The sequence below is a fragment of the Cydia splendana genome, chromosome 26, assembly GCF_910591565.1.
Source record: "Cydia splendana chromosome 26, ilCydSple1.2, whole genome shotgun sequence".
In the NCBI taxonomy this organism is placed as follows: domain Eukaryota; kingdom Metazoa; phylum Arthropoda; class Insecta; order Lepidoptera; family Tortricidae; genus Cydia; species Cydia splendana.
The window spans coordinates 5,128,107-5,155,130 of NC_085985.1; the positions used below are offsets into that span (position 1 = coordinate 5,128,107).

A 27,024-nucleotide genomic window follows, 5' to 3' on the forward strand; every position below is an offset into this window, starting at 1 on the left:
TAACGGTGCAAAATTGCCACCAGAGCTTATATGTAACTTCGTATTGCTGTATTGTTTTGTCGGAGAGTGATGCCAACATCAGTGTTATAGCCTCTGGTGGGGAGCCTCTTCGACTGAAGGACTGTTGCAGAGCTTCGCGACCCCCAGGGTAAGCCCCTTGTGTAGGGGGTGGCAGTCCCTGTAATGGGAATGAAGCAAGTTTTTATTCGGGTTGAGAAACATTATCTCCGAACTAAGGAGGCTCCGCATTAGGGGAAACCACGGTTGCGATGGCCAATAAGGAAACACTAGGATTCCATTTGCTTGATCGTCTACGATCTTTCTAAGGCATTTTAAAATTAACGAAAAAGGGGGAAAGGCGTAGAAATATTTTTCACCCCAGTTAATCGTAAATGCGTCGACCGCTATCGCATCTGGGTCGGGTTTCCATGAAACGAAATTTTGGCATTTGGCATTGGAACGAGAAGCGAATAAATCTATTGTTGGTTTACCAAACCGTTGTACTATAGACTCAAACGCTCTGTCTGACAGTTCCCATTCGGTATCCGGGTTAACTATTTTTCTAGACTCTGGATCCGCAATGTTTTCTTTTGTATTTATATATGATGCGAAGATCAATATATTTCGCTTCTCGCACCATTGCCAAACTGTACGAGACAAATCGTTTAGGTGTGGAAACTGTATGCCCCCCATGCGGTTTATATAACTTATGGCGGTCGTGTTATCAACTCGCAACAAAATTGCACAGTTAGTCATATTTTTAGCAAAGCTCTTTAATCCAAGGTAAACAGCCAGCAATTCCAAATAATTTATATGAGAGTCCCGTTCCGAAGATTTCCACACGCCATTAATCTTATTTTTCCCGCAAACCGCACCCCAACCGGAGTTGGATGCGTCACTGTAAATTTCGAGTTGAAAACTAGGATATCTCATGTAATTATTTGATGTCATAATATTGTTTAACCACCAGTTAAGATCGTCCAATATGGAACAAGAAGGTTTCATTTTGGCGTCAAAATCATTGTTATTTTTTAATAACTCGAGATATTTTAGCCTTTCTAAGGTTTTCGTATAAACCCAACCATATTTAACAGCGGGACAGGCTGACACTAAAACTCCGATGAGTTGTGAAAAGTCTCGAATGGTACATTTAGGCAGCCCTAGGAATTTACGAACCAATTGTGCAATTTTATTTCGTTTATCATCGGGTAAGGCAATTGTCAAATTTTGGGTGTGAAAGTTAAACCCTAAAAATTTACAAGTTTGTTCTGGATGTAAGGAACTCTTATCATAATTGATAACAAATCCTAAACATTGCAATAGCTTTAAGGTTTCCTTAACATTATTTAGACATTCTTGAAAAGTATCTCCTATGCACAGAATATCGTCCAAATAAATGACAGACTTACAGCCTCGAGATCTCAAATTAGATACCACTTCTTTCATTATCTTTGTGAATACTCTAGGAGCTATAGATAAACCATACGGCATTGATGTAAATTCGTATGTCAGATTATTAAATTGAAATCTCAAGTACTTTCTGTCATTTATATTTATAGGTATAAGCAAATATGCTTCTGTCAAATCTATTGTGGCTAAAAAACCATTTTGAGGAATGAGTTTTGAGGCCGTGCGATAATCCTCCATCTTGAAATGACAGGGAGCAATAAATTTATTGAGACCTTTTAAATTTAGGATAAAACGCTTTCCTCCGTTAGGTTTTGGGGCAAGAAAAACCTTAGATATATATTGGTTTTTGACTTTAGGGCACTCAGATATGGCTCCTAAATCTAACAGCTTTTGTATAGCCAATTTCATATCAGCTATTTCACTTTGTTCGAGCGTGTTTGATGGAACAAATGTTTGTTTTACGTCCGAGTTAAATGGGATTGAGTAGCCATATCTGACCCAATCTAAAACCATGTCGTTCGATGTTATTTTTAGCCAACAGTTATAAAAATGACTTATTCGGCCGGCATGTACCTGCGTTACGGTGCCTGGGCACGTGTCTTGGTCGCAGGGGATGTCTTGGCCGGTTGTGGAGCTGGAAACGTCCGACGGGTGTAATTCGTCTGCCTGCGAGCACCTCTCCGCCCCCCCCTGTTCGACGCGTAACGAGGGGGCGCTGACCAGTTTCCCGAGTACGACGCTCGACTTGTCGCCGGCTGTGCAGGCGCGGGTTTCTTTGGGGACGTTTTCTTGATTTGGAGACCTTGTTTTTCAATGGTCTTCGCTGCCTTGATTTTCTCGGACAATTTATTACCAAACAGGGTATCATCACGTTCTGTGTCTTGAATAACTTGCAAGAACGTCTTATCGAGACTAGGTGTGATAAGTTTTATGCGGCTTTGAGTAGATGACGCATGAAGGTCACACAGAATACGGCAGCCGTTGCTGAGGTGTTTCATAGCTTCGATTCCGTTGGAATCTACACATTTAATTAGAATATCCATGGCCTTATTGACGGCAGCGATCCCGTGGCCAAGTTGTTGCTGCGCTGCAGCTAGGTTTTTGTCTCGGTTTCGGACCATATCGGGTACGGCTGCTGAAATCTCCACGTTTAATTTTGGTGCTTGTAGCAATCGACAGTTGTCGGGAACCAAATAGTCTTTTCGGATTTTATCTTTGGCTTCATTTGTCATACCTTTTTTGAGTAACGGTAACCAAAGTTTCGATAAATTATCGTGGATTTTTTCGCCATACTCGGGGGTATCCTCGGTCGATTCCCCGAGAGCCAGCAGCATGTCCGGGTCAAGCTCGGGTTGAGCTGACGACATGGGTAAATCTGCCTGATTTTCAGGTGCAGGAATCTCGTTATTATGGTCCGGTATCGGGACATCACTATTATGTTCCGGTACGGGATTTTCGATGTTTTGCTGTGGTTCCTGTATAATAGGATCATGAGCCGGTACGGAACCATCTGGATTTTCCATTACAACATCTAAAACAAAAAAAGAAGTGATTATTACATTTTATGGAAAAATTTTCTCTTGGGGGTAGGTTGAGAAAAAAAATTGTGTCGCAGAGTAACGCGCATCTACTGAAGATTGCGCGCATTGTTCTGCTTATTTGCATCGTTGGAGACTCGCGGTCAACCCCGATAGTTATATGATCATAGTTAGAGACTCGCAGTCAATCCCTATGTCGGCTCATTTTAATCACTTCTTAACACTAAATAATAAAACAAACAACTTACCTTCATCTTCCGATGAAGACGAATCATAAATGATCCTGTATCGTCTTTTATGATCTTCAAGTCGTTTAATTTTTTCACGGTAATATAATGAGCAACCATGATGGTGGAACGAACGGGAAGGGTAGGGGAACGAATGAATGAACTAAAAATCAGTTCAATAGTCAAATAACTGTCTCTTAATATAGTGCAAAAGTCGCCTGTAGGTTTAAAGGACTACCTGGTAAATGTTATATCTGAAGAATGAAACGAACGAAATATAATCTTATTTATTCTACTGTTTGAATACTTGAATTTTTTTTCATCAAATAGCCGAATTCAGCGCCATATGTCCTTATCGCAACAAGATAAGGTCTAATATCTTTCAGCTAGGTTTGGTACTATGTACTAAATGAATGTATTTTACTACAGTTCCAAGAGAACGAGAAGCGGCGGTATCGTGCCGAGCAGCAGAGGTTGGCCACCAAACATGCCAAAGCGAGAGAAGAGCTCAAGGCTGCCGGAGAGGTCAGTATACAGGGTGAAAGAATTTATCGGTCCCTTAAGGAACTACTTAAATCGTTGACTCAATTTGTTGTAAAGAAACATTCCTTATTATTCCTAAGAAGAATAACTGCATTTAGTTGACAGATTTCTGTACTTACTTAAAAGTAATGATACCATTTAATTAATTAATATTAATTAATTAAATGGTATTAATTATCTTTTTATTAATTACTGACGACCGGTCTGGTCTAGTGGATAGTGACCCTGTCTGCTAAGCCGATGGTCCTGGGTTCGAATCCCAGTAAGGGCATTTATTTGTGTGATGAACACTAATATTTGTTCCTGAGTCATGGTTGTTTTCTATGTATATAAGTATGTATTTATCTATACAAGTATGTATATCGTCGCCTAGTACCCATAGTACAAGCTTTGCTTACTTTGGGGCTAGGTTTGATCTGTGTAAGATGTCCCCTAATATTTATTTATTTATTTATTAATTAATTAAAAAAAATTGTTACAAAGTTCAAGTATACTTATGCATAACAAGCACTTATGAAAACTAAGTAGGTAGGTATCACATATATATTATCTTAAGCTAATTCACAGAGCAATTTATTGACTAATAATAACTTTTGGTATTTGCTTTATAGATGGATTTTGAACTTTAATGCCACGAATTCACTTGGTTTTCTTTTAAATGACGAAGTGGCACTACCCACTGCCTGTGAAGCCGATTGGTCCTGGGTTCGAATCCCAGTATGGGCATTTATTTGTGTGATGAACACTAATATTTGCTCCTGAGTCATGGGTATTTTCTATGTATATAAGTATGTATTTATTATAAGTATGTTTATCGTCTAGCACCCATAGTACAAGCTTTGCTTAGTTTGGGGCTGGGTTGATCTGTGTAAGATGTCCCCTGATATATTTATTTATTTTTCTCAAAAATGGACGGCAAAGTCCACTTTCGCGTATAAAAAATAGGTCGCGAAGTGCGGAGTTTATGGTCAGTCAAAAATTAAAAAGTTAAAAACATTGCAGTCTCGATTTTGGGACTGCAATGTTGCAACAAATTCCATTATTTGCCGAGTTCCAAACTTTTTAAAAGTTTAAATGGCCATATCAAATGAAGGCACAGGCCATTAAACAGCCAAACAGATGATTAGTAATAATTATTATAATGTTGGTACCGCGACTATTTAGCTGCCTCAAATAGCTTGGCGTATTTTCGGCAGAAAAATACACTTCTATTTTAAAATTTAAAAAATAAAAAGGCGGCAAACCAAACTTTTTCAATTGTTTCTACTTTTTTCTGTGAAAATATATACGTAAGAACGTTGCTTCTGTAAAATATTCTTATTATATTTATATTTCTTGCACCATTTTTGAGAAAAGCACTATATATGACTCGGCTGGAAGGCTACTTGCTGGCTTCGGATTCAATTAAACGGACTCCCAAGGTCGTCCGTTTAAAACGAATCCTCAGCCTGCAAGTAGCTACTTCCGAGCCTCGACAATAATGTACTATTATATATGTGTTTTCCCCAGGCGTTGCTCCGCGAACTGGAACAGTACCAGAACGAGAAGCGCAAAGCCCTCATGAACCACGAGAGCAACAAGATGAAGGCGGTCGAGGAGCGCTACTCCCACGAGCTGAAGGAGTGGCGCGCCACGCTCGGCGACCGCAAGATGGTGAGTGCATGTGCCCTATCACCAGTTGATAAGGTCTACTTTACTGTGGCTGTGGAGGGATGGTCTTTGTTACAAGGGATTATTGAAAATCAGGCTAGATTCGTCTAGCTCGAGCTTATCTTTGAAGTAATTTGAACCTTATTCGAGAGAGATTGGATTAAATGACGTGTAAATGTATGTTTCTTTTACTAATAAATTACTGTATCACTGTATTCAAGGTGTAACAAAACTACATAGTGGGGATCCGTTTAAGTGCATATTCGGTATCGTGTTTTGATAAGGAAAATATAGATTTTATTAAGCTCTAAAAATTGTTGGTTTTTTATGGAAGGTTGGCCGACTTCGACGACCTGTCCCATAGAAAAAGGTTTTTTGTTTTCGCGTCGCAAAAAAAAAATACTTTTTCCTAATCAGAACGCTATACCGAATATGCCCTTAAATGGATCCCCACAATTTTTGGTACACCTTGTATACAGTAGTTACAACCCGCACTAAAACGGCAGCTGACGTCATGAATACACAAAAATACAATTTTATTTAACTGTACCATATCTCTGTTATACATTTTGTTCATGTTTTTATTCTTCTAATGTTCCAGATTCATTAGTTTATGAACTCGATAAAAGATGGTAAAAATGTTGATAATAGGAATAAAAGACAAGGAATTATAACATGGTACTGTCACAGTGAACTGTTTTGTCGATTGAAATTTTTTTTTTTAATAGCATAGCAAAATAGATTAGCCAGCTTTGCATATGCCGCTCGTATCCAATAAAACATTGTAAAAAGACCATTCATCCATGTTATCTATGTGTTAAACCTGCGCGATGTATGCATGTATGTACAGTCAATATCATTTTAGTCATTATATAAATTTTACACTTTAATTATATAAACCTAAAAATAAACATTTCGAAAACTATATTAGACTTTATCTAAGTTAAATTAGCAGTGGGGTACAGATGTAGTGAACAATCCTTTGCCTTACAATACAAGACCATTACAATACAATCCTTAGTGAACAATACGACGGTAAAGGATTATTCACTACATTTGTATAGAGTTAGACCAAGCTAAGTGCCAACGATTTTGATAGCCCAGACTGTGCAAGTGTTATTTTAAACGTCAAACTTCTATGAAATTATGACGTTTAAATAACACTCGCACCGTCTGGTCTATAAAAATCGCTGCCAACTTATCTTGGTCTAACTGTACCCACTTATTAAAACAACAAAGTACAAATAATGGACTACTATTGATGTTGACTGGACTCAATCTTGTACATACCTGGCATGTTGTGGAGCATGTATAGTTGAATTATCGAGAAGATGGAATTGCATTTGTAGTGGTTGTATGCTGATAGTACAAGAAAATAGAAAATTCAAATATAGAATGCCTGTAAACAAACAATACTACTACATATGCAATTCCACGCTCTCGATGATTCAACTATAACACGGGGCATGGTCGTGGCATGCTGGAGCTTCACTAATTGGTGGTCGGGTCCAAAACTACAGGAACTCTGCAGGTGCCCAGGAGAAATGTAGCGGTATAGATAGGTTGGGGTTGTGTACGTCGCAGGTTGTACCGTTTATTATGTCCAAGTGGTTTTGGAACGCGTATAAAATATATTGATTTTTTGGATACGAAACAGACAGACGAACATATAGGAACGTAGGTTTCTTGAATTGAATACTTAAAGATTACTTAGATGAAGAAATGTTAACAATTTATCTGCTTTTCCTGAAGGTTAACCGGTAGAGAATGCGTTTATAGCATTAAGGCCTCCTTTTGTACATTAAATAAAGTAAAGATTCCTTTTTTTTCTCAGAGCAACGTAGAATAAGAATTTAGAGGCAATTTTCATTCAGATGACATTATCTGCTTAACCAATGCCATGATATTGTTTATATTCTGATAGTCCAGTCATTTTGCCTAGTATTCTTCCACGATACGCGTTCCAAACCACATTCCCCAGGCTCTATGTGTGTGCCGTCCACCGCCGCCCACACTAAACCGGCCCTTTTCTGCAGACGCTCATTCAGACCTTCGCCAAGCAGCTGGACGACCACGAGGCCAAATATGGCAGGCCGATCCCCGACCGCACTATCTATCTAGACGCCCCATGGCCCAAGAATGTCCTACAACATGTCCTAACGGCCTACCACCAGAGGAACTCCTTCATGGGTTCCCTTAGCCGCTCCAGAACAAGTCTTAACTTGATCGCTAACACTCCAAACACTCGACGTAGGAGCATTAGCCCTCTCAATCACAGAGCTACTAAATCCGCTGCGACCAGTGCCAATAATACAACTAAACGAGGCAAGCTCACTAAAGAACAGAGGTACGGATCCACGTCCAATCTGAAGCTAGTCTCAGAGAAAATATCAGGCTTCTCAGTATTCTCTGGCGCGGACGAGAGAAGAGACCCAATAATGGCATACGGAAACGAGTTCTTCGAACCAAAACAAGGCAGCATCGCCGAGGAATCTAGAAAACTAGAACGCTCGAAACCGGCTGTTAATAAACCTGTAATAAGAGCAAAGAGCCCAGTCAACTTTAATAAGAAGCTTAACAGACAGAGCATGTCCGAACAACTCTTCAAACAGACTGAGGAAACTGGCATGAAACGCAGCATATCTCAGCAGAGTTTGAAACAAGACAGAGCGCTAGAAGCAGTCATGATAGACTTACCGTCCATAGACAGCAAATACGATACAGTCAAAAGCACCAGCACGGTAGCTACCTGCTCTTCGCAGGAAGGTAGCGATTTGGACTACGACGCAGTATTAACTAAACATTTCAGCAGATGGGGCCCCGTGCGAGGCTCGAATACTTACAGCGATTCGGCCAGCGTGCCCGTCAGCCAGCTGTCCACGGTCAATCTAAAGACGTTGAAGAATGAGGGACCATCGGATACTACGGCGTAGACAACTTAAAATCGAAGGATTTAGTGATGTTATCAAGTTAGTTTTGTGAGCTAGTGGCCCTTCTCTGACTTGTAGGTGCGGAATCGATGCAATATGGATAAAGATAGTCCGGTGACAATACCACTCAAAAAAAGCATTTCATCCATTTAACTATGGTATATGGTGGTGTTGCCTATTATGTTTTATATAAGGCTAAACGTCTTTCACGGGCTATACTTTGTATTTTCTATACAAGCTGTAAAAACACCCGCTGCTGTGAAAGTTTTTAAAGCAGTTTAAATGCTAGTTTCTGAGACTAGGTCGTGAGTAGGTAATTTTTATTAAGCAATAATCTAGTTATCAAAATTAAAAAATCTTGCCAGGCTTGAGTAGCATGCTTACAAGTGCCTTATGTTGAAATTATTGAATACATTCCTATTTTGGATAGAAAAAGTTTCCATTGAGGAAAAATAAGATAATTTGGGTGATAAATAGTACTGTTTTTGCTACATTAGTGTATTATTAGTATGTAGTTTAAAAACATCTGTAAGTAATAAAATCCAGCGTTGCAGTAATGGTGCACTAGTTCTGCATACTAGTGTACATAATAAACCATAGAGTAACTTATACATACTAGTTTACATAACAGTTTTTTGACAAGTTTTCACTATGACATTGATGCTTCAAGGCGGTTTGTTTACAGGTAATAAATAAGTTAATAGGCAAGAGAGATAAGCAGAAACCGAACTTTCGACAGTTGTGTTTCACGGTAGGCCATGTGATTGAACTAGTGACGCCCTCTACGCAGAGTTTTGCGTAATATTCCCTATTTTGCACTTTGTTAAACGTTTAATTTGCAACGCTAGATTTCTTCATGTTAACTTATGTACCTATACTTATTTCAGTTTATGTTAATTTATAAAGTATACATGAGTTTACATGAGTTTTTCGGAACTTATGTACGAAATATCATTTAATATTTACCACTAGCTTTTCGGTGAAGGAAAACATCGTGAGGAAACCTGCATACATCTGCGAAGAAATTCAAAGGTGTATGTGAAGTCCCCAATCCGCATTGGGCTAGCGTGGGGACTATAGCCCAAGCCCTCTCGCGCATGAGAGGAGGCCTGTGCCCAGCAGTGGGACGTATATAGGCTGAAATGATGATGATGATGATGATAAAGTATAGTCAGCTAATGCCATTTTAGGTAGTATTAACACGATCTTCCTTCACCTTGCCAAATTAAAATTAAAAAAAACGCTTTGCTTCCCTGACGTGTTCTTAACAAAATGCAATTAATTAATGTATAATTATTGTAAATTAATTAGTAGAAATAAACTAATAAAGAATAATGTAATATTCCTTTATGTGCAGTATCTTTAGGCATTATACATTAATGTTGCCCGCGTTTTAGGTGCCAATTTGGACAGTCATTATAATACAATAAATTCTAACCAAAGACACATTGATTTATTGTGAAATCTAAGACATCATGCTTTGAAATTGACAGTTAATATAGATGGCGCTGTACGACTCCGTACAATATGCGGTAACTCTTGTAGTTAGTGTTGTGAATAACGCTTATTTCGAGGCTTAAAGACTCGAACCCTTAAGACTCTCGAGGCGCCTCAAAGGCGGCAACGACGATTTTTTACATCCATACGCGTAAAATAAATAAATACAATTGGCTCCTTTCCTACTAGTCAAATCAGCTTCTTTTTTAGAACTGTCAAAACGATTTGCTAATATGGAATTTATATGAAAACGTGTGTAGTGACGTCACAGTCAACTCTACTTTTTATACTTCCATCCGATTTATTAAATAGAAATTTTGTTTAAAAATAACTGCTATCTATGTTTTTCTAATAATGATCTGGTGCTTTATTTCATGCACGGTGTAAAATAATTTATTTTAAGTAGAGGAAAGTACCCAATTCCAAAATATAGTCAAGTCTTCAAGACTTACGAGTCTTGAGGGCTCGAGTCTTTAAGCCTAAAAATAAGCGTTATACACAACACTTGATTGTAGTTAGTCAAATTTTCACATAGTTGTCTTACCAATTCAGTTACCACAAAAATTAATGCGCCGTACAGCGCTGTTTACTTCAACTTGTGAAACTCGGGGGCACGATTTTCGGTCCACTTTACTCCTCTTATACAATCAATCAATATTTGCATCTAACATTGACTTCTAACCGGCCGGTAACAATAAATGTATAAAATAGAAAATACATCTAGAAATGTACAAGTCGGTAATACTCTAAGAGGGTTTTAGATTCAAGAACTGCTTTAGTATTAACATTGTCACGGTCGATATTTTCAGGGCTTCATTATAAGGTAGTCTAGTTCACTATAGGTAAAAAAAAATTGAGAATAACTTTTGTACAGTCAAAGAATTAATAATTACCGACTCACTTCGTACCTTGTCACAGTGACAATCAATACGATTAATACGAAAATCGCCAGGCACCAAATTGGTACTATAGGCTACTTTCCTACTAGTCAAATCAGCTTCTTTTTTAAACTGTCACAACGACTTGCTAATATAGAATTTATATGAAAACGTCACGGTCAACTCTACTTTTTATATTTCTATCCGATTTATTAAATAGTAATTGTGTTTAAAAAGAATTGTCATCTATGTTTTTCTAATAATTATGTGGTGCTTTATTTCGTGCACGGTGTGCAATAATTTATTTTAAGTAGAGGAAACTTCCCTATTGTCACTGTGAGAAAGTACGAAAAGGGTTAGAAATTATATTCCCTGGCCGTATATACTACATAAATGTATAGTTCGTATTTTTAGCATTAGAAAGAAGGTAAGCGATCTTGACATGTCTTTTAATTAAAAACTCTTTTTTAAAATCAGTAACTATCACTTATGAAAGCAGAAGAATATAAAGGAACGTATTAGATTCATAATTGTTACATATTAGCCGTGACTTATTTTTAAAAAGCGTTTTTCAATTAAAAGACACATCAAGATTATTTACCTTTTTTCTAATGCTAAAAAAATGGACTATAGTATTCTAGCTATTTTATTTAGACTGTAGAATTTAATTATTCGATGTGCCTGAATCCAAAGCCTTGTTCGTTGTTTACGAGTTTTATTAAGACGTTGGAGATATTTTAAATTAAATAAGGTAGTTTATAGTAAATTATTTAAACCTAGGTGTTTTATAGATAGCATTAGAACGCGCATTTCAAATATGTTACCTAATACATTCCATTTGTGACGAATCATTTAAGGTAGTTATTATATTAAATATACAACATACTATAGTCTGTATCTTTAGGTATTTAAATAAAAATAAACAATCAATAAATATAATTAAGATCAAAGTTGAAAAGACCGTCTACAAGCTCTTTAGTCGCTTTTGACTCTTGCATTTGTACACATACTTCACTTACCGAAGTTCGGTGGAGAAGGAGTGAAGCTCTTCCTTTCTGACTATGTCTGAGCGACGTAGGTATGCAAAGACCCGATAACGGCCTTCACAGCATTCTCAGCAATAAATTTACGGATGTAGTGTTTAATTATTTTCCATCGTATTTTCACGGAAACGTACGAACGTGTCTTGCTATTTAAGTCAGTCTCGATACAAAAAGTACTGAGCTTGATTGAAGTAGCATGTAGCCGGTCTTCTCCACATGTATTCACCTAAACGAAATCACGGATAAACAGATAAGTGCCATTCCTAATTATCGGGCTTTATAAAATACAGCAATAGACATTTGTTATGTGGAGATCTTCCATTTTTACAGTATTTTATAACTTTTCATACTGCTATGTTAAGATAAACATTGATATACTACTGAAGTATTTGGCATTATTTCTCAAATTGTAATAAAATTAGTAGCTATACGATGGATTACATGTTTCGAAATTGATTTTAAACATATTTGCCTTAGAATGTGTACGTGACGCGACGTTAAAGTCTAATTTCGACAAAATCCAGGCATTTTTTGTAAGATTTACTGTAAGATGAAACATTTTTGTTTAATACTGTGACAATATTTAGCTAACAAACTGGGTCGTTAGACTGTATTGGTGTTACAAATACTGTTTTCATTTAGATTATTAACTTAAGTTTTAGAAGGTATTTGTTGTATCGCCTATACGCGGTGGCTAAAAAATAACTGCATTCCCATTGCCAGGGAGGTTTTGGGATTATACTGAGCAAGTTTTACTATGGGACCAACCCCGAAATCGCGAAAAGAAAAAATTTACCCTCCCATAGAAAATGGACCAGCCTAAATGTATGAAACCGCCTAATTTTTTTTTCGCGATTTCGGTGTTGGTCCCATAGTAAAAGTTGCTAAGTATAATCGCAAAACGTCCTTTGCAACGGGAATGTAGTTATTTTTTAGCCATCATGTATACCTAATTCGATGATATTTTAACTGTTAACTAACTTATTACCAGTTGTATCTATAATTTTGCATTTTAAGAGTTTAATACTTTAAAGTTAAGGCTTGTCTCTAACCGGACTTTACAATTGTATGTAAATAAACGCATTTCTTAACTATTTTGCTGTTTATTACGCTTTGGTCGGTGGCGGAGCCCTTACTGCTTTTTCCAAGTTTATAACATTTAAGGTTTTTAGTATTATAAATGAGTCTCATTTAGGTAAAGTGAGGTTTTTACGCCAAGCAACTAGAGTGATTCCTATAGTAATTGACCACTCTTAACAATAAGAGTGGCTTGTTTCTTTGTGATTTGTTAGGAAAGGCCAATTACTATGTAGTTGCCAATGATTATTGCAGTCACCCTACGCCAATCGATTCGGGAAGCTAAGTAGAGTGAACAATATCCCCTATATTCATAAAACTTTACGGGCCTGGTTTAGTTAAATTATGTTTTCTCCCTTTCTTACAAATACATAAGTCAAAATGACAGATAAAGACACAATTATTAACTAATTGAGGTTTGTAGCGCGTTTATGAATAAGGGGGTATATGAATATATTGTAGCAGCAAATTAGACCGTAAATATTGCTGTACAGCCCCTTACATTAACTGGTGTGTCAAGCGCTGTCAGTGGCGTAGCGTGAACTAATCTAGCCGTGGGCGAAATCGCATCTGCGAGGCCCTTTTCTTTCACTGGCCCGAAGGGGCCTCGCGAAGGCCGTGGGCGACGGCCCACTTCGCCCACGCCTATCTACGCCACAGCGCTGTTTTACAATCCATTCAATAAATAAAATAAAATTCATTTATTTTGAGTAACAAGGACATATAATCACAATAATATTTTAATAGAATTAAATTAAAATTACCATTCAACAAAAATTACTGCAATATTTTGCTCTAGTCTATGGGTTTTAGTATTCCTGTGCTTATGCACAAACGAAGGGGGGAAAATATGTTAATCCTTATGTATTTCTTAATAATCTTCTTGGTAATTAAATACGAGCAGTAACTACAGCTCCCTTATTCATATTTTGGCCTTCGAAGTGACACGCTTCGCATAACAAGAGATTCAATAAGATGAAAAACTCGCAAATTAGCATACGGTTATTATACGATACACGCGGCAGAAATTGGCAGTACTTAAAAATGTGAATACTTAAATTATTTCCGGGCTCCAGACTGAGCATAGTAGCTCTACCCCCTCTGCCACAAATACGGTAGTTTTACTCCATTTTCGAGTCGAAAGTGTCTTTGTGTGACGTCCGTGTGTCTTTGAACGGACCAATCACGGCACGGGACCTCGCTCACCTCGCCCCCCGCACCCCCGTATTTTTGGCAGCATCGGTTTCATGAAATAATTGCTCTAAACTCCGTCTAGAGGATTCCTAGTCTATGCAATAAGATAAAAAACTCACATATTAGCATACGGTTATTATACGATAAACGCGGCAGAAATTGTCAGTAATTAAAAATGTGAATACTTAAATTATTTCCGGGCTCCAGACTGAGCATAGTAGCTCTACCCCTTCTGCCAAAAATACGGTAGTTTTTCTCTTTGTGTGACGTCCGTGTCTTTGAACGGACCAATCACGGCACGGGACCTCGCTCACCTCGTCCCCGCACCCCCGTATTTTTGGCAGCATCGGTTTCATGAAATAATTGCTCTAAACTCCGTCTACAGGATTCCTAGTCTATGCAATAAGATAAAAACTCACATATTAGCATACGGTTATTATACGATAAACGCGGCAGAAATTGGCAGTATTTAAAAATGTGAATACTTAAATTACTTCCGGGTTATTTTGTCATTCGATTGTCATGTCATTTGTTGGCAATGTTTGGTGATCCTTTTTTTGCAAGTCTCTGTCATGAATATGTCTATAGTTCGTTTTTTTAGCATTAGAAAAAGATTACGCGATCTTGACGTGTCTTTTAATTGAAAAACACCTTTTAAAAATCAGTAACCAATTTATGAAAGCAAAAGAATGTAAACAATCGTATATGATTCATAATTGTTACATATTTGCCGTGACTTATTTTTAAAAGTGTTTTTCAATAAAAAGACACGTCAAGATTGTTTACCATTTTTCTAATGCTAAAAAAACCGGGCAAGTGCGAGTCGGACTCGCGCACGAAGGGTTCCGTACCATAATGAAAAAAATCAACGGAAAAAAATGCAAAAAAAAACGGTCACCCATCCAAGTACTGACCACGCCCGACGTTGCTTAACTTTGGTCAAAAATCACGTTTGTTGTATGGGAGCCCCATTTAAATCTTTATTTTATTCTGTTTTTAGTATTTGTTGTTATAGCGGCAACAGAAATACATCATCTGTGAAAATTTCAACTGTCTAGCTATCACGGTTCGTGAGATACAGCCTGGTGACAGACAGACGGACGGACGGACGGACGGACGGACAGCGAAGTCTTAATAATAGGGTCCCGTTTTACCTTTTGGGTACGGAACCCTAAAAAACGAACTATAATCAATGTTTTTGGTAATGAACAAGTAGAAGTATTGTAGATTGTAGTTAAGTACATGAAAATATTTTCTTGTTCATGTTTCGTGGAATCTATTGCCTAAGCTAAGCATGATATCCTAATCCTAACCAGGCGTGGCTCACTCCGCGATTTCGTCGCTTTGCTACAGGTAGCTAAAAGTACATCCGTTCCACACCAATTTTGGTGACTAGCCATAAGCCGCACGTGGCGGTGTCGCCACCTAGCGGCCATATCTGTCCTGATCGTAACAGACGCGTTTTGTTAGAGAGTGAGTCTTCTGTACCTAGTACTATTATTTATTCTGTGTCCTAACCTGAAGAACCTAAGTTCTATTTCACGCCAATTGAGTAGGGGGAATTACGAACACCTAAGGGAGTTTTGAAATAAATCAAAAGATAGTATTTGTATGTTAACTTTTATAGCTTCTTCGGAAAGGTAAATTGTCGTACTTTAAACTACTACAATCAAGAATATTAAAAATAGAATCTTGATCTTTGCGAGGGTTTCAAGGCACGAGGGTTAAACAAATTTTGCCACCGAGTAAACACAAAATTTTTCACCCACCAACACAAAGATATACTAACTGTAAAATATCAAACAAAATCAAAGCAAATCAATTCAAAATTAATGTTTTTAAATATTTATCATTCAAAATCATCATTTAAAAGTCAATTCTACCAGCCAACATAAGGAAACAATACAAAATTTGCATTCGATTACTTTGCCTCACATGTGGATAAAATGCAACTTTCTTCAATTGTCACTTACCACCTAAGACACTATTGTACCTACTTATTCTTTGCAAATAAATACTTACCTAGTTGTCAGTTTTTGAACAATCAGGATAGCCTTTTACCAGTTGGTGTGGTGAAAATTAAATTTAACTACCAAGGCTCCAGCATGTATTTAAACCAATAAGAATCTAGCATCACCCCGGCTAACGGCATGCGGCATGAGCTTACTGGGCAACGTACCGTCACCATCAGATATATCGGAGCGGCCGAGGTGTTCAAAAATATCTGAACACTCACTCTAGCCAGTGGGGAGACACTCCTGACTTCGGTCGAACTCGGCTCCGTTCGGCTCGGCATTGCTCCGAGCAATTATTAGGGTTGGCACCACTTGACTTCCTTGTGCGTGCACGACCACAGATAAGATAATCACTTGAATTTTGACAACCCTAAATAGCCGAAAGGGATAGTGCTATATATTAGAAAGGGATAGCATGATTCGACCCTGAATCGCTGTCAAACTTCGGGTTTGTAGGAAGTGTCCTTTCTGTACGGTAGTACTATTATTTCTTCTGTGCTCTAGCGCATTGACAATAGAGGCGTGTTCAGATATTTGTGAGCGCCTCGGCCGCTTCGATATATCTGACGGAGACTGTACCTAACTGGACTATACGCCTACACGGTATGTGGATTCCTTTTTACTAATAATTTATATATAGGTACAGCATGGTTTGAGTGGTTTTTCTATTCAAGATTTTTGGTACGCATTTTTGAAATTTGTATAGTAATTTATGAGTTTGTTTTGTAATTAAAAATTATTATAATAAAACTCAAGGCCCTCTTAAATGTAGTGGTGAACTTTAGTTACATTTTAATCTAAATTTAAATTGTGTTTTTAACGTTTGCAGTGCCTTTGTGTAGGTAGCAGGAAGTTTCATTAATTTAATAGAATAGGTTAGATGGGGTAAAATAAACTTTGGGGCAACATTAGGGAATCCTCATACTGTTTCTCTTACCCCACAAAACCTTATTATATGAAGCTTGGAAAAAATTAATTATATTCACAATAATCATGAATATTAAACATAGGCCAATGTCAAGTTTCTTATGACACGAGTTGTTAGAATCTGCACAATAATATTAAAGAGGGGCTTGAAGTTTTACATCGCGTTGATTGCACCAAATATTATATTTCATTAAAAAAAAGTATAACACGTTAGACCGCATATTTATTTTTCTCAAATCCCCAACAGGCGTTAGAAGATGAGTTTGCAGCCCAATTGGAAGAACAGGAGCGGCAGACGGCAAACGCGCGTCTCCCGCCGCCGCCGCCCAGCATGCCGCAACACAGCTCCGCGCTTCACTCGTCGCGGACCAGTCTAGCTTCGAGCCATTATGACTGACGAAAGTGTCGTCGCCAATGGAAACCACCAAAATAAATTTTACGTCACCCTAGGCCGTAAGTGGGATTTTCTGCCCGCTACGCGAGGAGAAAATCTTACTTCCTGGCCAAGGCAAGACGTTAAACTTTAGACAAACCACGGGCGGTAATTCGTAAAGCCCCAGATCGCAAATTTATGGCCCTCGCCTTCGGTTCGTGCCACAAACACCTGCGATCTGGGGCATTCACGAATTCACCGCCCTGAGTGTGTAATGTACTATATTCTAACGTGAATATAGCAAACCTACACGCTTATTCGATGAAACGAATGAGGCTTGTGGTTTGCCCATGCACCTTTAGAATAATAAGGCCTAATTGGGATCGTAGCGAAACCTATAAAAGCGAATAGAGTTAAATCAAGATAAGTCTGCAACGATTTTGATAGCACGCGCAATGCAAGTGTTATTTATACGTCGTAATTTCATAGAAGTTTGACTTGAAAATAACACTTGCACTGCGTGCTATCAAAATCGTTGCAGACTTGTCTTAGACTCTAATATGGGGCATTATCCATGAAAAGGGACCTTATTGTCGATGGCGCTTACGTCGCACAGCGTCGCGCGGCATTGTATTTATAACGGAGCATCGTTAATAATAGCGTAAGCGCCATCGACAATAAGGTCCCTTTTCATAGATAATGTCACATATCATGTTTGTCATATAGTTGCACTACACCAGGCATTATTTTTCAAGGACCTTATATTTAAAGTGGACGCTTAGACCATTTCCTAGAAACTTATTTGAATTTAAGGCCCTTGGTTTCTTTTTTATTGCAAGAAATTTGCCTGAGTTTGAACAGTTCAGCTCTGTTTAGGTCTCTAGGCCTTATTATTTTTAACTAGGGGCTTTTTTCTTTAGGTTGAATATCTTGGACTGTCCAAAACAGTAGGTGCCAATTCCGCTTGAAAATGTAAACGATATTTATAAAGCCTTCATTGATTGATTGAGTGTAAATATTAAAAATATTTAGTTATCGGCTCTAAAAATCTATTGGAATTGAGTCGCTTAACTTTAAACTCGGGTAAATCTATCTATCAGATTATGCGATTTTGGTGTTAAGAATAGATAATAGGGTAGATATTTACTGAGAGGGCCGAATGGATTTACCATGGATTTACCCGAGTTTGAAGGTAAGTGACACAATTTATGGATAGTAACAGAGATGGTGTTAAACAATTCTAGCTAAAATGGTGCGTCAAAGGTAAGTAGGTGACGTTGCTCAAGTTAGGTTAGGCATATACCAGCCATGTTCCTTTGGCGTTTCATCAAAAAACTAGCTAACTACGGAACTCTAGATATAAAAATAAATGAGTGAAAAAGAATCTCGGAAATTATGCAATCTGTGCTTAAATGTTAAGGGTTGTTTTGCGGCTAAATATCAAATGAATGTGAATAAATTGCAAAGATGTAGGTAAGTGAATAGCCGGGTCCACACAGAGCGAGCAAACGCGCGAGGCAATCTCCTCGCGCATAAAACGGCTAGTGTAGACGTGCCTCGCGCGCGCCTCCTCGGCCGAGGCACGTCTACACTGGCCGTTTTGTACGCGAGGAAATTGCCTCGCGCGTATGTTCGCGCTGTGTGGCCGGTATTTAAGGCCCGGCTAATCTGTTGTCGAAAATGCCGCCCAAATTGATTAAATCGTTTTAATGTAAGGGGTATATGCAACATGCTGATGAATACAATTAATTGTACCTATTACGTTTAGGACAACGAAGCCTAGAAAGTGAGAAATGGCAACTATAGTGGAGCCACCTTATTCTCACTCACACGCTTCTAGGAGCTTATTTTAATAGCGAAAGAGAAGAAAATAGTCTTAATTCGGTTTCACTTTTTAATATTACGGCTTACGGCATTATGAAACTAGATTTCTAGGCGTTAATACTCTTAGTAACTACGTTTTTTAAAAGCAATAAATTAAAAGACAACTTCACGTGACCTAGGAAATGCTTAGTATTATTACATTAATGCACGTTTTATGCTAAAGAAATCTGATTTGCGACCAAAAATAGGAGCAAAGGTAGCATTTTTGGAGTATATTTAAATCAAGTGCCAAATGAATTGAAAATTTATAAAACTAACCAGTAAACATCTACTTAATTGGTTTAAGAGGGGTCTTTTTAGGGGCATAGTCGCAAATTTGGGCCTTGAGGCAAGCTTGTGTCTCGTAGGAGTCGTAGGTGTAAATAATAAGTTATGGCGTTAAAGGAACGCTTTAAAGTGGATTTTGCAATAAAGTAACTATTCGGTAAAGAAATGGAATTGATCGTGTGTTAATCAAAGGTGCTTATTGTGGGTGTGAAGCGATTTAGGTGTGCTTATTTTAGTTCTCGGCAGTTAGCCGACTCTTGACTCTTTAGCCGATAAATCTATTTGGTAACCGACTTTTTGTTCTAAATCTAAAATCTAAATAATTGCGATGATAGGAGCAGTGTCCAATCATATCGAAAAAGTGTTAAGACTGGTCAATTTTTGATTAAAATCTTAAGAGTGTGGTACAAACAGCAACACTCCTAACTGTACATATTGGACCTTATTACAAAAGGCATAAGGTCTACCGACAGTTAACAGTGTGGGCGATGGTACTCGTATATATGAAAAATTCTGAAAAGTAAAATAAGTAATAGAGTCAAGTTAAAGGGGCCTAAATTAATTACGCTGTATAAAGCAATTCCATAGAGTTAAGTAATCGAAGCGAAGTTGTGTCCTTTAAACAAACGATGGTATTAGGTAGGTTTTTAGAACAAAAAAAAATAGGAGATTAACTTACAATGTGTATAGCGTCCAGTTAAACCTTGATGCGTACAAATAAATCGTCATTAGGCTAGTCCGCACAGAACGAGCCGCCTCGCGAGGATATTGCCGCGCGAAGCAACTCTCATCTGTAGACATGCCTCGGGCGAGGCACGTTTCCGCCGACCGGCAATTTCCTCACGAGCCGGCTCGTTCTATGCGGACTCGCCTATTTAAAATTTTTAGATAACTAAAGCCTACGTGTTTTTAACAAAAATTTACTTAATGCTTGTTTTTTACAACATTATTTTTTATGGAATTTAGTCAAATCATGGTAGATAGATAATTCCTTGAATAAAATGTATGCCTTACTAGGTAGCATTTAGACTAGACGTACAGTAAAACAAGGTACAGACTACAAGATCGGTAAAGATATTGCGCGGTATTTAAGGAGCGTGTGCCCTTTGGAATTATCTTCCGTTTTCATAGAAAATATGTACGTAGGTAGTGTATATACGAGTAATAGACTCACTTGCACCCTGTACCTACAATAAAGAAATACATACTTATTTAGTTGTTATTTGTAAGTTTGTAACCTTCTGTACTAGTAGCATCATCGAGTTCGGACAAAGTACCTTCTCATTTCATTTGCACCTCATGTAGGGTAAAACACCCTTTAATTGGCACCTAAAATACCAGCGATCATGCTAGCTAGTCAGAGCCCTGTTTTATAAACCCTGTAATACAAACTGATGTCTCTTTAAAACCTGGAGTTGAAAAGCATAAACGAAATGCATTTGTAGGAATGATACTTAATCAGCCGGGTCCACACAGCGAGCATACGCGCGAGGCAATTTCCTCGCGCACAAAACTGCCAGTGTAGACGTGCCTCGCGCGCGCCACCTCGGCCGAGGCACGTCTACACTGGCCGTTTTGTGCGCGAGGAAATTGCCTCGCGCGTATGCTCGGTCTGTATGGACCCGGCTATCCATATATTTTTAAATGGCTGCGACAGATAAGTTTAAATATTTTTAAATAGGATTTATCATAATGTATATATTGTGTACAGTATAAACTTAGTCAGTTAAGCTCGACTGACTTATAGATAATAAGAAAAATATTTTTTAGATGTACAGTATTTGTGTATTTTTTTAAGCACATGTGCCTACTTAATGTATGGAGTTTTAATTTTTCTTTTTTCGTCTGCCATAAACTCTTATCTGAACTGGAAACCAAAGACAACAGTTTATTTCCTTTTAAAAAAGCGCTAGTCTTTTTTTGAATTTGAAACCGTTTGTGTCAAAAGTAAAGTTAAAACATCAATTATCAACTATCAATATGTTTTTATTTTTATCAGGTTCAATGATGAGTTCTGAAAAATTATCAAAATTCCACATTTTGTGGTTTTGGGTACTTAATTTTAACGCAGAGTGTCCATGATATCAAGTGGCACCGAATGGGACCTAAGTTATCTGTCAATTTGTGTAAATTGTACACTAGAGACAGTTTCAGGCCAGAGTACACGTGCACGCACGCATGCGCAAAATGTCGGAGCCGTGCAAAGTTGCAAACACACATCACGCAAGCGGTGTGCAAACTCTCAAAAAATGTATACTAAAACGCGCACGTGCACGCCTACGTACACGCTGTGCACAGGCCTTTATCGAAACCCGGTGGTGTTATAACAAAAAAGGTGTTATAACAAGTATTCTCTTGCGAAAATAAAAATGTAATTATTTTGAGGCAACATTACAAAAAGGTATTCACCATGTTTGTGTGTAAATCTTCAGCGGTATGAAGGTCACGTTTTTATCGTAGCCATCACGTTCTAACACATGTCGAGTGATGCATGGCACGATAGACGACAAAATCGCAGCCAGTCATATTCCTACAGAGTTGCCAACTTAAAATACTGTGAAGTTATTGAAAAATAATGTTGACGTAATAAAATAAAATAAGAATATGTACCTATACATTAAAACTACTTGTTATTTTAATTTGTAAATATTTTAACTTAAATTAAGTGCATTTTGAAGGATTACTTGATCGGAGATTACCACAGTATTGTCGAACATGTTATTTGTTAGTAATAACTCGAGGTAGCCATTTTTAATGTTAATTTTATTATTTTTTGTCCATATAAAATGAAAAGTAAATTATTGTTACACCTTTCCAAGATATAAAGAACTTACTTTGTACTTGCTTGTTTTATTATAAATTATTAATCCCGCTAAGACACCAGTGATTAGGATCTTGGATTATCATTATTATCAATTTATCACTACTGTAATGGCACGGCACCAATAATGGGACATTTAAGAAATATTTTACAGGATGTGTGGTATTCGTGTATTCGTCCCCTTATTGGTGCCACGTCCATACGGTCCATTATAGGAGTGCTTATTATCGATATCAGAGACATATAATATAACTCTCTGTCGATATAAATCATGAGTATTATAGAGTCTGGCTAGCCAAAAATTGTTGACAAGTATTTCGTTGTTGTATCACCAATTGTCTATGATTTAAAAAAAAAGCTAAAAGTCAGTTGTCAATTTATGTCATTCATTCAAATTGTTTGCGGTTTATAAGGGGTTTATATTAAATAATATTAATAATGTCTATACTGAGTGAGGTTCCCAAACTATTATTTAAGCTCGTAAATAATTACGACAATGTGCGAAGTCGACGTGTAGCGTTGTATAACGAAAAACTGCAGTTTACAACTCCTAAGCGAATGTAAACAAATTAGGAGGTTGGTGCTCTATAAATATTTTGATACTTAGCATTTGGCATAGTATTTATGTATTTTTTTTGTGATGGAATAATATTACGGTATTATCGAGCTAGGTCTTATTTACACTAAATTTCATTTTTCGCCTTGTTACAATGGTATATGGTGAGAAAGTGTTAACATATATGTGTTTATTGTTGACTGTACTTTACATAGTGGTAGAAATTATGTGAGCTGACTTTGACTGCACGTCAACGTATACTTATATCCTTATTCCTTAGGTACCTTACGTGTGCACAGAAAATCAAAAATATTTTCTAGTATCAAAACTATAATTCCTACTACACAAAGTGTGACCAACCCAAGATTTTTTGAATTTCCCGCCAAACATTTGTGTAATATAATATTTCAGTAGCCAGACTCTATTCTTTGATATAAATACTCTAAGACGTCAATGTTACTATCGAAAAACTAAAATGTGTCAAATTTGATCAAGTTTGACAGAAGAACACCAAAACGTTGCAGTATCACATAAATCTAATAAGTATATTATTCAAGTACAAAATTAATCTGAATGTCTAGAACAGAAAACCTAGATAATACGCATTGTTAATAACAACTACAGCATCTTGACCTGAAATATGTAAGTACTTACCTAAAACTTCAGATACCTTAGTACTTATAGTCTTTCGATTCGTAGCTGGCCCCGAGCCAGGCCTCCGTCACACGCTCAAGGCCACGCGCTATATGCCTACCGCTCGTCGTATCGTCGACGATACAACCGACAGAGGGCCGCCGAACGCCCGCCTGAACGCTCGCACCGCACGTTTCCCGCGCTTACGCTTCGAAATGCCGAAACCACGTAATTATTGTGCAGTAAATGGGTGTAAAAGTCAAAAAACAAAGGAAAAAGCCTATAATAAAGATTCATCTTTTTATGGCGGGCTAAAGGTCCCACCTGAAACGTTTAATAATTATATTGAAGGGTTAGAAAAAGTATTTTTAAATAATTTAGACGACGTAATAATTAACCGGCCTGGTAGCACCGTATTACAAATTTTAAAAACCGTTGATTTTCCGTTGCTTTGCTCCTGAGTATTTATTAAAATTATTTACGCGATTTAGGATATTTGCAACTATAAAATTTAATAACAGAGAATTCCGAGAAGGGAAAAAATTATAAATCATTATATAAAACTAAAACATATTTGATTGACTAATAAAAAATATGGTTGATCCGCAACATTCGTTTTATTACAATAATCATCATAGGTACATGCCTACAACCCTAGCGCATTCTTACGATGACGCGTTAGCACGTGACTCGCACGGCGGGCAACACAGTCTCGACTCTTTGTGCGCGTACTTATGGTACATTTCTTCTTGTCCTGAGCAGCAGGTATTATTATTAAGGTTTTGTAGGCTATTATAGCGTAGGTATTTTCGCTTTTCTTTGGGAATGAAGTATCTGTTACGTAGTAACTATTTATTAATCTGTGCCCGAGCCGCTAATCCTTTGTCTATTGTTAAGTAAAACCGCACGTGCCTCTACCTGTAAAGAATAGGGTCGCAGGCGGTTTGTTAACAAAGGTCTACCGGGAAACGCGAAAATCGAAATTTAGTTATGCAAGAGTGATTTCGATTTTCTTGTTTTGCGGTACCCCCAGACTGTGATGGATAGTGGTAGTGGCCCCCTACGCAGAGTTTTGCGTAATATTCCCTATTATAATAATACCATGAATGTAAAAACCGAACAGATCAAATATGAGCCTCGACGTTGGCGGCGCGCCAGTGCACCGCAAGTGCTGCAACTGCTACATCGAAGTCATTCAGCACATAGGTATTTATCTAACCCCCCTTAGCCTCTGTCAGGCGTGGCTCACTCTGCGATTTCATCGCGTAGCTACAAGTACATGCGGCACACACAAATTGTGGTGTAGTAGTTGCCGCGCACCGCTACGGAACGGACGCCTGATCGCGCTTGCGCCACCTTGCGGTCATATCTGTCTTAATATATAGACGGGTTTTGTTAGAGTGAACCTTCTGTACGTAGTACTATTATTTATTCTGGCCATGTGCCTCTGTTTGCTCGGTTGCGTCTGCGCTCAAAGACTGGTTTTGCAGCCTAATATCAAAAATTGGTTCAGGCAGTAGTATTTACGAAAGCTCCTGCCATGCCATCTGACCTACCAGAGGAAAAACTATTTATAGGCTTTTTTGAGATTGTTGCGGTTTCCCCACAGCCCGTTTATGATCACATATGTATTATGCATCAACTAATTACCTACAGTAACCTTTAAATTATATGCGACAGTCCCAGTCGCCCCCTACACAAAAAAACCTTGTATTACCTATATTTACCACGGCAGTAAGTAATATATAAGTATACATATATACCAATTCTACAACAGATATCTGCGGAAAAGAAAACTCATACAACTCTGACCGAAGATTCGCAAGGACTCCAGTAACCATCTCCACCTCTCCAAAATACGTGCCCGCAGAAAACCTGAGCAAGCTGCCTCGTCTAACCATGAGTACCAAGACGAACAGCTACCATCCAGGGCAGTGTTTACCGTCGAAGAGAGGTAGGAAGGGTGCAGTGAAGAATGTGGGGTCTAAAGTACCTATGTAGTACCAAGGATGTAATTATTGGTTTATTGTGGCGTAACTAAATAAAATTGTGATTGCTTAGTTATCTTTCTCTTCATCCTAGCGTTGTCCCGGCATTCTCCACGTGCGATATCGGTGGCCCAACATTACAGGGTTCTATTTCTGTTTCACTTTTATCGAACCGAAATTCGAACATTTTCATAGTAACATATCCTGTAATATTGGGCCAGCGATATGGAAGCCAAGAATATGGTGTTGAAGGTTGCTTATTTCATTTGAACAAACTTTTCGGACACTTCCCACAACGCACGAGCTAGTTTACGATCTTGAGCGGTTCTTGAAGGTTTCGCTTCACGGCAGTCTTGGAAGTAGCGGCCGCTGGTCGAGGCGAGCTCTGGTGCTACCGCGACCTGCACCGTCGTCTGAGCACCTTCCCATGGACTTTTGCAGAAAACCCGAAGCAGAAACAACATATGCTTAACGACGGGTATGGTAGTTATGATGCCAGAATCCACACACCCCGGATGCAAAGAGTTTGCCGTTACTCCAGTGCCTTGCAACCGTCGGTCCAACTCAACTATCATCAAAATATTGCATAATTTTGATGCATAGTACATCTTTCTCACATTTATCGTTTTAACTGTATCTTTCTCACCATTAAGGTTATTCAAATCAAGGTTGCAATAATGATGGCCCATAGACGCGACATTGATTATACGACTTGGCGCTGACGATTTCAGTTTCGGTAAAAGTAAGCAAGTCAACAAGAATGGTCCAAAATGGTTGACCTGCATGCCTAGTAGTAATCCGTCTTCAGTTTTTACGAGCTCCGAGCCGTATATAGCCGCATTGTTGATCAGGATGTCCAGCCGTTCTTGGCTAGTGTTAATATTCTTGGCAAATCTTCTGACTGATTTTAAAGATGCGAGGTCTAGGTGTAGGTAGTGCACATCAGGGTTGCCGGTGGCAGCGACGATCTGGTCCCTGGCTGTGACGCCGCGGCGCTCGTCCCTGCACGCCATAATTACTCGCGCCCCTCTCTCCGCTAGATTCTTTGCTGTTTCAAATCCTATGCCCGAATTTGCACCTGTCACTATAACCACTTTACCCACCAAATGTTTGCTGTTCTTGAAAATACCGCTCGTATGTTTGATATAAACCCATGAGACGAAGATGAAAAATAACAAGTATAAAAACCACATGACGATAGCCCCGTAAGTTGTGTATGGGCTGTGAATGCTACTTTAATAAATACCTATTCAACATACGACGTAGGTAATATGCTTCACTAAAAGTACATGAACATATTTAAAAGTTTTTTCAGACATGTCACATTGATCATTGTCAGTATTTTACATAAATGACAAATGAGGCAATGTTTACGGAGAAAAAGCGAAGTAAAAAATTATATATCAGCCGAGAGCATAATGTCGGGCGATGTTTCACTATGTTCAGTGTAGGGTTCCGTAGTTCCAACTTCCAACGCACCACCACCACTGTCAAGGCTCCATTAATTTTTAACGTACCTACAGTAGCAAGTTTCTTCTTTAACGTACTAATGTTTTCTTTTACATATCTTTGG

At 38.1% G+C, this 27,024-nt stretch overlaps 3 protein-coding genes and 1 long non-coding RNA gene across 5 annotated transcripts in view; 2 read left to right on the forward strand and 2 right to left on the reverse strand.

Moving 5' to 3' along the window:
* Window positions 1–17,387, forward strand: part of LOC134803249 (interleukin enhancer-binding factor 2 homolog) — a 143,552-nt gene extending 126,165 nt beyond the window's left edge. Inside the window, exons 10-12 of one of the 2 annotated variants that reach the window (XM_063775957.1) lie at window positions 3,605–3,700; window positions 5,228–5,371; window positions 7,405–8,337. In XM_063775957.1, the coding sequence (XP_063632027.1) occupies window positions 3,605–3,700; window positions 5,228–5,371; window positions 7,405–8,301 (1,137 nt within the window). In that variant the 3' untranslated portion in view covers window positions 8,302–8,337. Of the gene's footprint in view, window positions 1–3,604; window positions 3,701–5,227; window positions 5,372–7,404; window positions 8,338–17,176 lie in introns of those variants that run through there. The other variant, XM_063775958.1, reaches the window with a different exon arrangement.
* On the reverse strand, window positions 43–2,990 carry LOC134803177 (uncharacterized). The gene is made up of 2 exons (XM_063775881.1): window positions 1,984–2,990; window positions 43–178 (listed from the first exon to the last, which is right to left on the reverse strand). The coding sequence occupies exon 1, from the start codon at window positions 2,931–2,933 to the stop codon at window positions 1,989–1,991; it is 945 nt and encodes a 314-aa protein (XP_063631951.1). The 5' UTR covers window positions 2,934–2,990; the 3' UTR covers window positions 43–178; window positions 1,984–1,988.
* On the forward strand, window positions 3,919–4,604 carry LOC134803122 (uncharacterized). Its single transcript, XR_010145941.1, has 2 exons — window positions 3,919–4,090; window positions 4,556–4,604. It is a non-coding gene; the product is annotated as an uncharacterized LOC134803122 (long non-coding RNA).
* Window positions 17,388–25,708: 8,321 nt separating the features above from the next.
* Window positions 25,709–26,644, reverse strand: LOC134803549 (retinol dehydrogenase 11-like). The gene has a single exon (XM_063776348.1). It carries the CDS (start codon window positions 26,642–26,644, stop codon window positions 25,709–25,711), a length of 936 nt encoding a protein of 311 aa, XP_063632418.1.
* Between the last annotated feature and the right edge of the window lie 380 nt (window positions 26,645–27,024).

Coding starts and splice junctions, on each gene's coding strand:
- LOC134803177 (XM_063775881.1), bottom strand. CDS start 2,933: ATGGAAAATCCAGATGGTTCCGTACCGGCTCATGATCCTATTATACAG.
- LOC134803549 (XM_063776348.1), bottom strand. CDS start 26,644: ATGTGGTTTTTATACTTGTTATTTTTCATCTTCGTCTCATGGGTTTAT.